At 39.6% G+C, this 14,157-nt stretch overlaps 1 protein-coding gene across 3 annotated transcripts in view; it reads right to left on the bottom strand.

Moving 5' to 3' along the window:
* TENM3 (teneurin transmembrane protein 3) overlaps positions 1 to 14,157 on the bottom strand; it is a 736,855-nt gene that overhangs the window by 95,053 nt on the left and 627,645 nt on the right. For all 3 annotated transcript variants that reach the window (XM_069744268.1, XM_069744269.1, XM_069744270.1), the window contains 3 exons: positions 13,868 to 14,100; positions 9,033 to 9,187; positions 6,738 to 7,612 (listed from right to left, as the gene is read on the bottom strand). In XM_069744268.1, the coding sequence (XP_069600369.1) occupies positions 6,738 to 7,612; positions 9,033 to 9,187; positions 13,868 to 14,100 (1,263 nt within the window). The remainder of the gene's footprint in view (positions 1 to 6,737; positions 7,613 to 9,032; positions 9,188 to 13,867; positions 14,101 to 14,157) is intronic.

The following is a 14,157-nucleotide window of genomic DNA, read 5'->3' as shown; positions in this document are numbered from 1 at the left end:
CTTGGTGGGTCAAAGTGCTCACCACACCTCTAGATAAGTTCCTTAGGGGGTCTACTTTCCAAAATGGTGTCACTTGTGGGGGGTTTCAATGTTTAGGCACATCAGTGGCTCTCCAAACGCAACATGGCGTCCCGTCTCAATTCCTGTCAATTTTGCATTGAAATGTCAAACGGCGCTGCTTCCCTTCCGAGCTCTCCCATGCGCCCAAACAGTGGTAAACCGCCATATATGGGGTATAAGCGTACTCAGGACAAATTGTACAACAACTTTTGGGGTCCAATTTCTTCTCTTACCCTTGGGAAAATAAAAAATTGGGGGCAAAAAAAATGATTTTTGTGAAAAAATATGATTTTTTATTTTTACGGTTCTGCATTATAAACTTCTGTGAAGCACTTGGTGGGTCAAAGTGCTCACCACACCTCTAGATAAGTTCCTTAGGGGGTCTACTTTCCAAAATGGTGTCACTTGTGGGGGTTTTCACTGTTTAGGCAGATCAGGGGCTCTACAAACGCAACATGGCGTCCCATCTCAATTCCTGTCAATTTTGCATTGAAAAGTCAAATTGCCCTCCTTCGCTTCCGAGCTCTGTCATGCGCCCAAACAGTGGTTTACCCCCACATATGGGGTATCGGCATTCTCAGGAGAAATTGTACAACAACTTTTGGGGTCCATTTTCTCCTGTTACCCTTGGTAAAATAAAACAAATTTGAGCTGAAGTAAATTTTTTGTGAAAAAAAAAAAAAATTAACCTGAAGGGTTTATAAACTTCTTGACTATGGTTTTGAGCACCTTGAGGGGTGCAGTTTTTAGAATGGTGTCACACTTGGGTATTTTCTATCATTTAGACCACTCAAAATGACTTCAAATGAGATGTGGTCCCTAAAAAAAAATGGTGTTGTAAAAATGAGAAATTGCTGGTCAACTTTTAACCCTTATAACTCCCTAACAAAAAAAAATTTTGGTTCCAAAATTGTGCTGATGTAAAGTAGACATGTGGGAAATGTTACTTATTAAGTATTTTGTGTGACATATCTCTGTGATTTAATTCCATAAAAATTCAAATTTGGAAAATTTTGCGATTTTCCAAATTTTTGCCAAATTTCCGTCTTTTTCACAAATAAACGCAGGTAAAATCAAAGAAATTTTACCACTGTCATGAAGTACAATATGTCACGAGAAAATAATTTCAGAATCACCAGGATCCGTTGAAGCGTTCCAGAGTTATAACCTCATAAAGGGACAGTGGTCAGAATTGTAAAAATTGGCCTGGTCATTGACGTGCAAACCACCCTTGGGGGTAAAGGGGTTAAAAGTACTGTAAAGCTTCACTTTTCCTATATGGTCACTTTAATATATGAACAGTGTGGTTATAGCTGTTCGAGGTGTCTCCATTTCTAAAAAGTAATCACTAGAGACAAGGTTAGCGCTAAAGATGGCATTTAAGTTCTACCATGATATGCTTATAAATCAAATGGCAAAACTGGAGAGACAAAAAGAGCTAATTGGGTCTTATCTGATAACCAAGTGGTTTTAAATATTATGGGTACGCTCACCTGATTGTGACAGTCAAAACTCCTATAAAAGCATGTAAAGGCAGCAGCAGGACCACCAAAGAGATACATCGCAATAAATGAGAAATATGATGGTTCTAAGTCCGTGCTGCCCAAGGTTCAACGATACGATCACACAGGAAAGGTGAAGTATGAATGTGGTTTATTATGTCAACGTGTTTCAAGGTTTTCAAACCTCTTCATCAGGACCAAACCACAATGATAAGATAAAAAAGTGCGAGAATATATAGAGAATATATAGAAGTGCGAGAATATATAGACAAAGTATTTTTTTTAAAAAAAAACATACATTATCTATACATTCCTGCACTTTTTGAGATCCACACCAGAGAGGAGGTTGTCACGGGCCATTCTGTTTCTACCACAACCAGTGATTTTTAATGGCAAACTAATGCTAGTCTTCGGAAATCTACGTCTAGCTTGGCCTTGTGGAGGATAGGTAGAAGGGATGCATCAACAATCTCTTTATTGTTTAACTATGGAGTTTAACACTTCTTTTATCAGTTATTTCTAAAGCTTCACATTTAATAGCAATTTTCAATATGAAGAATTTCATGTTTTCCTTTTAACGCACAGGTAAAAGTTTATCTATTCATCTGTGATTAGAAAGTAACTTTCTGATGGCACTTTCATTACTGTAACCAACACAAAAAGAATGTAATATGAGTTCAAGAGACCAATGCCACAGCATACAACTCTAGCAAATATTTCAGCGTTTGCCTTCAGGAGTAAATGTGTTTGTTCTAGTGTTCTCACATAACTGATCTATCTTTACATTATAGGTGATAAGTTACACTACTAAGAGCAATGCAGTGGTTGGATGTTTTTTTCTATCTAGTGTCACGGCCTTTCCTAGACACAAAGTAGTATGGATTGTCATAACATGCCATAATATATAATGGGCATTCTAAAACCTAATGATTTTTGTCACTCACGGCCCCCACACAAATTAGTTGGCTGAAGCCACCAATTTCAGCAGGAGCGGCCAACTATCTAATGTAAATGGGAACCTCTCAAGTCTTCCCTGACAGATGATGTCACGGGAGAGAAGGTGCGAACCATTGAAATTTCTGGCATTCATTTTATCCTTTCTTCTCTTTAAAACACACAAATGCTTGGCCAAAGTGAGATCTCACAAACAAGAAACAATCAGAAGTAATAGCTGACTGCATAACAAATGTTCAGCCAACAGTTATCTTGCATAGTCATCTGCTCAGGCCTTCCTTATGATTTTCACTGAAGCTCTATTCATTCTGATTGGCTGTAATATAGAATCACAAGCCCACCAAAAAGTAATTACATGTCTTTATAGCCAAACTATTTGCATTTTAAACTAAAAGCAACTAAACCATCAGTGGAAAAAAATCAGGTACTGTAAAAACAAATCTTAATGCAAATGATCATTAATATTTAGGTAAAGGTTTAGGCAGGGATGAAGCTATTGGTAGCAAGAAAGTTTGGCTATCACCAAAATCCTGGAGCCGATGAAGGACCTGCTCTCAATAGGAGACCACCGGTTTTATAAATTATTTATATCCAAGAAGTTCAAGTTATGTCTTTATGATTGGTTAGGTGGGAAATATGATTCATATGTTATAACAACAAACATAAAATACAAATAATCCTAATTTTAAGAACTGAAACTTTGATTGTCGTAGAGGAAAATTAAAAATCCACAAAGAATCTCAGAGAGGGGACATATCACCCTCAAATTGAACATATTGGATTAACTATAACTGAGGAATTGAGAAACTAGTTAAAACTGGGGAAGTGAGAGAGATAGCTGGCACTTCAACCTTCATTGAAGTAGAGACCTTCTGCAGTGACTAGGTAATTACAGCAGAGATCTGCTCTGAGAACCAGTCACTAAGACTGGGATTCGTTTACTCAGAGGTGAAATACACTTCCAAAGCAAGAGCTTCCCCTGTTCAAATGGCTTGTCTGAGACACTTTGAAGCCAGTGGTCAGTGATGAATTTTGGAGTTTTTATCTATCTGATATTTATGGAAGATATATTTTTGGCATTGTAGCAAAGGGTCGAATATAGCGTATTCACTCACATCACCGTAAGGCCATTCTAATCATCAACTAAATTATGCTATCCATGCCATGTTTCATCTCCATGGAAAGGTAAAATTGCAATAGGAAACAATACGACAATATCTACCCCGCCTGGCACCTCCACGGGCAAAGATATCCTGAAAGTTAGAGATCTCATAAAATTGTAACAGACCTAACACATGCCACAATGAGCCTTCATATGAGCTCACCAATGAGAGGTAGGAGGGCGTAAACATGAGCTAATAAAATTCAGAGTTTGGGTTTCTGTCATTGTTCATTTCGAAAGACATAGTTTGCTGTGAGACTGTTGCATTTTCCTAATCGGAGTGCTTCCCTTCATAAAGATAAGAGCTATTCCAGCAATATCAGGCTTAGTACTATTCTTTCGTTATCCTTTTTATCTTGTGTAATTGTACATACCTTATTGTTTTGTTCCCATTTTGTAACATCTTTGTATATGTTTTATAAAGAATGTCTACGTTTTTGGATTAAATATATAAAATGTAATACAGCTCATCCTCTTGTCTGTAAACCACTCCCCTGAAGACATGAGCTACCGGCAGAAAGCCTGGCTAAATGATTGAATGATTGTTGGTAGAAGCTAGTAGTTCCTTTTGTTATTGTGGAGTTGGCAGTGACCACAACTATCATTAGAAATATTGGTCTTGCAGTAAATCTTGCTTTCCTCTATCCAGGGTAATATTAGTAATATATCCCATCTGGTTCATGGGGACAGGGACAACATGGGCCTGTGTGATTTCATATGCCAGTACTGAATTTCAGCCCCAGTCCATACCTGTATATATATTACATGTGTTGGAATCGGAGGTGAGTTCCCCAATAACTGGTCTAGTAGAGGACAGGGCCGCAGCCTCGTCCATCACTCGTCAGTCACTTGCATAATTGCGCTGACGATTGGAGGCAGCAGAAGTGTGTCTCCCTGACAATTAGTGGCAATGGTGGGATCTGCGAGACTACCCCCTACCCCGCTGTTATCTCTGACATTGGTGAAAAGTAGACAATGATTTACAAGAAGCTTGACAGCATCACAAACACGTGAGCCACAAATTTTGATTTCCACAGTAAATAAATGGCTTCATTATGTAAAGGCTGTGGGAACACTGAAATAGGTTTTTAGAGTCATTTTCCAAACTATATTTTTCCTTTCATCTAATATGTATTCACTATGTCTTAGATCTTTCATTTAATGAAATAGATTGAAAATAATGATTATAGCCAAATCTCCCAATAATTGATGTGTTAATGGTATCTGTCATTACAGAATTATATGTTTCCTTTCATACATAGCAAATCAGACACTGAATCACAAAAATCAATTCCATTCCAGTTTATAATGCCATATGTGTATGTAACCCCCTGCTATTTGCAATTATGTCATTTTCATGGATGGAGTCACTTTTTCTGCTTTCGAAATCCGATAGAAATAAAGTAGTAAATTATCATTTAAAAAGGTGCCCCTGATTTCTCTTGCTGTTTGACGCCATTATTGAGTCATTATTTTATTGATTAAATACCGTCACGCTAGAAAAAGAATCATTTGATCTAGTTACGAAAGATGAAAAACGATTTTTTTTTTTACTTGTATATCAGTGATGCCACAACAATGATTGTCCATAGCAAATTAATATAGTGATAAGGGTTAATTTATGGCACACCAGCCATGCCATATGATAACCTCTTAGAGAATGGGGAAATGGAAGAGTGGCAATTTAATATTGATAGAGTCACACAGGGTATGTTGGGACGTGCAGGCTCCGGAGTACCTTTCCAGCCAGCTTGGCTCTATCACTCTATTCCAAGAGAGTTCAAGCAGCTTTAAATAATGTTGTAATGATTAAAGTTTTATTGTGATATCTTACTCTAATTAATGGTGGTATTTAGGATTAGAAAACATACCGGTAGCTGTTTTTTTACAAACACACTGGTACACCCTTCTAGACGTTGTGTGTGATACTGTAGCTCAGCCCCATAATGACTCACTGGAGATGAATACCAGGTACAACCCATGGACTGGCTGTCTGCCAGTTTTGGAAGAAAGCAGTCATATTTTTGTAATACCAGACAACTCTCCTAATTTTTCATCAATGGGTTTTCCCCCATTAAATATATTTACTACCTATATACAGGATATGTGATGAATGTATGATTACAGGAGGATGCGTCCACTGTGCACCTGCAGATGCCTAAACATAGTTCTAATGTTCTCCATGTGAAATTGAGTGGTAGTCAACACATATGGCCACTGCATAGTTTTCTGTGAGGTTGATAGAACAGTTATTTCTGTCAGTCCCATAGAAGTGTATGGTGGTGGTCCTGGACACGCGCTACTGCTATATTCACTCCGGGGACTTTGGAACCCTCATTTTTAGGATCAGTGGGAGTCACAGTTGACATACTCCTAGTAATTATAAGGAGACTTTCAGTGTAAACAGGTAATAACAATATTTGGTGAGATGGACCACATTATTACTACTGGTTGGTGTTCTATAGAGGCAGAATGATTAAAAAAAACCATCAAAAGCCAGTAAAGTATAAATCATAAATCAAGGAAGCATACAATGAATATTAATGTTAAGGAGCACATTTTTGGAAGACTTCTGGACAATAATGTAGACACCAGACAAACGTACAAAATGGTCATCCCATAGATGCGATAATTTTTAAGCTTGCTTAAAAATTATCGCTATCAACAGAACATTGAATTTGTAAAGATGCCATAAAATGACAGCTGATCAGCTTGCATATAACCTGGATCATACCCTGTAAACCAGCCATTATAAGTTGTGAGAAAAAGATAAGTATCTGATTACTCACAATAAGCTGTGGCACTGAGGGATATTAACCAGATTTTTTAAATTTGGCTGTGAAAAAATAGCACAATTTCAGGTGAAAGTCAATCTAGCATTGTTCTCTCAACTTCTTCAGACAATTCATAGAAAAACAGTTCCAGGAAAGAATGGACTTACAGATCCCAATTTGCTCCCTATACCACACTGTGTGAGCACATAGTAATGTATATATGTATATATGTACATGTGGTGCCTAATAGTAAAATATAGTAATACTGCTGGCATTGGTACTCACTCAAAGAAGGTTGTCCATCCAGTTTCATCACTTTTTGTTGCTAGGAGCCCACTGTTGCCATGGTAGGTAAATAATACCAGTTCTTGTCCCTGGGCAGTCATGCTCTTCAGACAACCATTAGTACCAATTGTCAACCAGATTACTTGATTGTCAGGTGCAACTATTCTCACTGGCATGCGGTTTGGATCCCTTCTGATGCGGAGGGTATTTCCATTGCTGTCAGTCACTGCTGTTATGTCATTTTCATTACTGTAGCTGAAGTTATATAAGTAGTCTCCAGTTATTAAGCTCATTGTAAATTGATGGGTGCCATTGATATCAAAAATGTAAAGTTCTTGATCATTTGGGGATGCAACTTCATAATAGTTGATAGAACTAAGCACAGGCTTATTTTTGGAAACCGCACGGATTCTGATATTGCCCAGATCTGCAATGTATAACGTGCCATCTGGGGAGGCAGAAAGTGATGAAGGGGCACTTAATTTGGAATCTTTTGCATAGCCATCACCATTCTGGTAGCAGTCACAGTTGGCATCGTTTTTGCAGTCACATTCCGACGGTATACCAGCGACCAACGAAATCTCTCCATCGGTAGTGACCTGTCGAATCCGATTGACCTTCTTCTCATCAGTTTCTGTAATGTACAGCACTCCACTGTAGGATACTGCGATCGCTGTGGCAGATTCTAGTATTGCTTGAACGGCATATTTTCCCACCTGGTACTCAACACCAGGAACTTGGCAGTACATTGGCCTCCCTGCAGCAATGCGGACCTGGCGGTTTTCAGTGATCTGTAACACTACGTTGTTGTCCAGGACATATATAGAGTTGTCCATTGGATTGATGGCTAGATCTGTAGGCCACTCCAATCTTACCTGATGAATGCAAAGTATTAAGAGTTATAAGATGCATTATTACAACACAATGTTATCTAAAGGCCAGTTATAGGCTATAGAAAAAAAAATGTTATCTTGAAAAATGCGAAAAATTGCAAAGTGGATGCAAAAAAAAAAACAACTTTGCAATTTACTCCTTATGAAACATCCTCCCTGTTCTAAAGAAAATAGTGATTTTCAATTTTATTGTGTGCAGTTTTGCTGCCTAGGTTATCTGCCACCTCTGCTTTAGAGCATGGAAGAAAAGTTGCCTCTATTTGCACCATGGGACAGTACATAGTCCAAATGAGCCGAAATGTCAAACTTCAGAAGTACACTATACCCCAGCACAGAGGAAGCAGGAAGGGAGAGGAGCAGTGTGCTCCTGAAGAAGATAAAATAATCCCATTAAGTATTAAATACCTTATACAAAAATTGTTTTCTTCTAAGGATCCCATCTCTATGACTAAAATATATTAAAGTGGTCCGACACTGAAATTTATTTGAATCCTAAATCTCTAGCTAAAGTCATGCGCTAATGTTTTTTCTAACATACGCTAATTGAAAAGTTTCTACAGTTCCCCCACTACTCTTAACTGCCTTTTTTTTACTACTTCTTCTGTGATAACGCTTTGTCTGAGCTTCCTAGTGCTTTTAGTGACATCTGTTTGCGAGGCTGGGCTCAGTATGATCTTGTCACTGTGCACTGTTCTGCTCAGTGTAGAGTGACAGTGCGCTCTCTCGCCGGTTCTGAGCTGTCTTGCCAGTGATGAGCTAGCAAGAGAGCCAGAGCAAGAATGAATAAGCAGAGACCATTGAATATGTGATATATTAGACACTAAAATGAATTCACTTTTATTTATTTTAAATAAATATATTTTTGCCTGCCAATTTTATCAAACACTTCTTGCTAAAAGTCACCTAGCACTTGGTCTCCTCATCCTGCAACATGCCAGGTTGCATGTCGTACATGATGTTTTGGCATTTCCAAATGTCTGTGTTACCATAGATACATGGGTAGACTGGAGCGCACACAAACTGTTTGAGCCAAAAATGCTCTGTGAGTAGCTGCACCTTAGACTGCCTATTGAGTGACATCATTTATTATGAAACCTACTTTGGGGAAGGCCCAAACATGGAAAAATCATGTGCATGATGCTCGGTGATTGGGCTTGTCGCCATGAGGAACATCACCCATATCAATATTTTCAGAATAAAACCTTTATAACTACAAATGTAAAATACAGGCTTCTAGGCATGTCTTATATATCTTACATCTATATATCATCTTGTAATCACCGACAGTCTGAGAAGACAGAATATCAGCTCATACCCATAAATAACAGGTTCTTAGCACAGAAGAGCCAGGCTCTATAAATATGGAGCTTGAGTAAATTCATTAGTATCATTAGTGCATTACCTCGCTGATATGCATGCTGGTATCACAGGTCAGAGGCCGTGCCGAGGTCAGGTCATTTGATCCAAGTAATGTTGATATGATGCCATTCTGATCTACTTTTCTGATGACCTTTCCATCCACAAAGTAGATTAATCCGTTCTTATCCACAGCAATACCTTTATGTGACAGAGAACAGTTCAGGACCACATAGAACACAGATCACTACTTACAATTCACTCTTTCCTTATCTCCTCCTAAATACATTAGTGTAGGGGGCTCACAAAGCATTACAGCCCGAGATAAGATGAGGAATGCTTATAAGAAATGTTATAAGGCAAATGTCACCGGAGCTTAGGGAAAACTTGTAGCGGTGGTAGTGGCAGACAGTATTTGTCATCCAGCTTTCTACGGTGAAATTCAGATGTGACAGATTTATTGCAGAATTTCTGTAACTAAACGACAGCTCCGTTTATCTGAATGGGCCTATTCTGGTGGGAAATGCATGGATTTCTGTACTTTCCATTGAGCTGAATGGGATAGTCATTGAAACATCTAAAACTATTTTATATGCGGTTCTATCTTCATTTTTCATCAGAAATCAAAAATAATTTGCAATTAATCTTTCACCCCAAGACTCAGAAATGTGATGTCAATGCCATCGACTATTCTCTTTTTTTAAAAAAATAATTACAGTGGGGCAAAAAAGTATTTAGTCAGTCAGCAATAGTGCAAGTTCCACCACTTAAAAAGATGAGAGGCGTCTGTAATTTACATCATAGGTAGACCTCAACTATGGGAGACAAACTGAGAAAAAAAAATCCAGAAAATCACATTGTCTGTTTTTTTAACATTTTATTTGCATATTATGGTGGAAAATAAGTATTTGGTCAGAAACAAAATTTCATCTCAATACTTTGTAATATATCCTTTGTTGCCAATGACAGAGGTCAAACGTTTTCTGTAAGTCTTCACAAGGTTGCCACACACTGTTGTTGGTATGTTGGCCCATTCCTCCATGCAGATCTCCTCTAGAGCAGTGATGTTTTTGGCTTTTCGCTTGGCAACACGGACTTTCAACTCCCTCCAAAGGTTTTCTATAGGGTTGAGATCTGGAGACTGGCTAGGCCACTCCAGGACCTTGAAATGCTTCTTACGAAGCCACTCCTTCGTTGCCCTGGCGGTGTGCTTTGGATCATTGTCATGTTGAAAGACCCAGCCACGTTTCATCTTCAATGCCCTTGCTGATGGAAGGAGGTTTGCACTCAAAATCTCACGATACATGGCCCCATTCATTCTTTCATGTACCCGGATCAGTCGTCCTGGCCCCTTTGCAGAGTAACAGCCCCAAAGCATGATGTTTCCGCCACCATGCTTTACAGTAAGTATGGTGTTTGATGGATGCAACTCAGTATTCTTTTTCCTCCAAACACGACAAGTTGTGTTTCTACCAAACAGTTCCAGTTTGGTTTCATCAGACCATAGGACATTCTCCCAAAACTCCTCTGGATCATCCAAATGCTCTCTAGCAAACTTCAGACGGGCCCGGACATGTACTGGCTTAAGCAGTGGGACACGTCTGGCACTGCAGGATCTGAGTCCATGGTGGCGCAGTGTGTTACTTATGGTAGGCCTTGTTACATTGGTCCCAGCTCTCTGCAGTTCATTCACTAGGTCCCCCCGTGTGGTTCTGGGATTTTTGCTCACCGTTCTTGTGATCATTTTGACCCCACGGGGTGGGATTTTGCGTGGAGCCCCAGATCGAGGGAGATTATCAGTGGTCTTGTATGTCTTCCATTTTCTAATTATTGCTCCCACTGTTGATTTCTTCACTCCAAGCTGGTTGGCTATTGCAGATTCAGTCTTCCCAGCCTGGTGCAGGGCTACAATTTTGTTTCTGGTGTCCTTTGACAGCTCTTTGGTCTTCACCATAGTGGAGTTTGGAGTCAGACTGTTTGAGGGTGTGCACAGGTGTCTTTTTATACTGATAACAAGTTTAAACAGGTGCCATTACTACAGGTAATGAGTGGAGGAAAGAGGAGACTCTTAAAGAAGAAGTTACAGGTCTGTGAGAGCCAGAAATCTTGATTGTTTGTTTCTGACCAAATACTTATTTTCCACCATAATATGCAAAAAAAATGATAAAAAAACAGACAATGTGATTTTCTGGATTTTTTTTTCTCAGTTTGTCTCCCATAGTTGAGGTCTACCTATGATGTAAATTACAGACGCCTCTCATCTTTTTAAATGGTGGAACTTGCACTATTGCTGACTGACTAAATACTTTTTTGCCCCACTGTATATATATTCTTATGTATATAATTTTTTTTTTTTTTAAACGAATCAAATGTCTATCTACAGGAGACAGACTTTACATAAGGCCGGTGTCACACTTGGAACTGCAATGTGAGAAACTCGCGCGAGTCTCTCGCCTCAATACTCGGCACTGCCGCCATCAATCAGAACCGGAGCATGCGGCTGCATCTATTTCTATGCAGCTGAACACTCTGGTCTGAACCGCCGGTGGCAGTGCCGGGTATTGAGGCTAGAGACTCGCGCGAGTCTCTTGCCTCAATACCCGGCACTGCAGCCATCAATCAGGACCGGAGCGTGCGGCTGCATCTATTTCTATGCAGCTGAACACTCTGGTCTGAACCGCCGGTGGCAGTGCCGGGTATTGAGGGTAGAGACTCGCGCGAGTCTCTTGCCTCAATACCCGGCACTGCAGCCATCAATCAGGACCGGAGCGTGCGGCTGCATCTATTTCTATGCAGCTGAACACTCTGGTCTGAACCGCCGGTGGCAGTGCCGGGTATTGAGGGTAGAGACTCGCGCGAGTCTCTTGCCTCAATACCCGGCACTGCAGCCATCAATCAGGACCGGAGCGTGCGGCTGCATCTATTTCTATGCAGCTGAACACTCTGGTCTGAACCGCCGGTGGCAGTGCCGGGTATTGAGGCAAGAGACTCGCGCGAGTCTCTTGCCTCAATACCCGGCACTGCAGCCATCAATCAGGACCGGAGCGTGCGGCTGCATCTATTTCTATGCAGCTGAACACTCCGGTCCGAACCGCCGGTGGCAGTGCCGGGTATTGAGGCAAGAGACTAGCGCCAGTTTCTCACATTGCAGTTTCAAGTGTGACACCGGCCTAATTGGAAAACTGGTAAGAGTTTAGGAAATTATACACACAAAAATTAGTGGCAGACAGGACACAGACAGAAAGGACAATGGTGCAAGAAAAATATATGAGCCCTTTGCTATCCAATAGTTCCTTATAATGCACCATTCCTTCTGTCTTGGAGGTGTTGGTGGCCCCCTTTCTTTTGGGCCCCTGTGTGGCAGCACAGGTTGCACCAGTGATATGCATCAACTGAGATGCTTAGCTTTTCCTACTTGCAGGGAAAGAAAGGCTTAGCCGCTCAGTTTAACATTATTTTTCTCTTACAAAATGTCCTCTGTGATCAGAACCATCAAAAATCTCGTAGAGGTCAATTATTTGAGCCACATGCTGACATAAAACAAATTCTTCGTGTGATACAGAACCAAAAACTTTAATGAACACCAGCATGGAGAAATGTCCAGCTCATACTTTAATAATGGCCGGGATTATGAATCCGCTACAGTATATACCGACCGTACACTAGAAATAGAAATGTGTTGATATGAGACCTGCATTACTCTGGGGAGCTAGTCTCACACTGTCATTTGACACATCTGGATAATACTCATTTTTTAGCTCAGATTGCCTCCATCTTCATCATTAATTTTGCCGATAGAGCAGCACCTCAAAGAACAAAATCTATGTCCTGTCGAATTTCACACTTGTTAATCTCCAGAGGTCTACAAATTCATTTCATTTTGTATGTTATGGGACTTCTAGGATGGGCAGTACCCAGACACCTCCACAAAGATATAAGGCCTAACTAATTTTCATCATTTGCGGTTTGGTTTTTTTTGGAAGTTACTTTACTTTTTCTTTCTTGTGGAAATGGCTTTTTTTGCACTCAATTTTTCAAAATGGTTCACGCAGTTTATGAATTTTATGCAAAATCAAAAATGCTCTCTATCAAGTTCAACTGGTGCACTAACTAGTTAACATTTGTCTTTATCAACTGCATCTGGGTTTTCATCACCAGTTGGGTTGGGCAGTGGTGCACCCTGGTAGTTGTGAACGCATACTAAAATAGCAAACCTATTTTTGATTATATTAGCAGTAGTGCGGTACCTTCCATTTTAAACAAAAATGCTCTCTATTTTTGTTTTTAACCTTTTTGCCACTTTTCATTGCAAAAGTGATATGTTCAGTTAAAACGTCATAAAATTGGCAAAAAAAATTGCAGACGCACATGAAATCTTTCCAGGAACGAACTGGAGTACATTTGCAAAAAAAATGTAGTGATTTTTGTAAAAAGTTGCAATTGATCAATTGGTCATAAACATCTGAAAAAAACAAACGTTACTCACAATGGCAAAAATAGAAAAACAACAGGTTAACATACGGTATATAAAATAGACTTCACAAAAGTCACAAATTAAAGAATAAAGTGAAAATGAATAACAGAGTGCAAAACACCAAAATCTAGAGAAAAAAATAGGCAATCTCAAAAGGGTCTGTCTACTTTGTAACATTTGCTGATAAAACATTGAGATGTGCGTTGTCTGAATATGTAAAAGATCGTTATTTTACAAACCCCATTAAACTTAAAGATGTCCATTATGGACTTATGACACTTTGCAGATACCAAGACCAAAGAACAAATATAAAAGGTAACAGAATTACTTACCCAATATGAGCATGTATTATATTGACACTTTTTGCAGATTAACGTTTTTTGGTACAACATGTAGTAGATACTCACCTTTTGGAGTGGTGAGCGTAGCCTCGACAGCCTTTCCCCCTTCTCCGCATCTCGCCTCATCAAAAGGAGTGCACTGTTCCCCTGTGCCAGCAATCACTTCAGCATTCTTGATTAAATCCTTCGCTCCCATAAGTGACTTTGGACGGTATATTTTGCGGGTGTTTGCATCAGACACATACAGATCTCCTGTCACAGGGTCAGTAGCCAGGTAATAGCGATGAGCCAAGTTGCTACTGTACAAATAAACAATAAATAGAATATTAGACAATCAAAGAAGGCAAACAAACTAA

The sequence above is a fragment of the Ranitomeya imitator genome, chromosome 1 (assembly GCF_032444005.1).
Source record: "Ranitomeya imitator isolate aRanImi1 chromosome 1, aRanImi1.pri, whole genome shotgun sequence".
Lineage (NCBI taxonomy): Eukaryota > Metazoa > Chordata > Amphibia > Anura > Dendrobatidae > Ranitomeya > Ranitomeya imitator.
The sequence above is the reverse complement of the archived record's forward strand: the minus strand, read 5'-3'. Positions and strand labels throughout refer to the sequence as shown.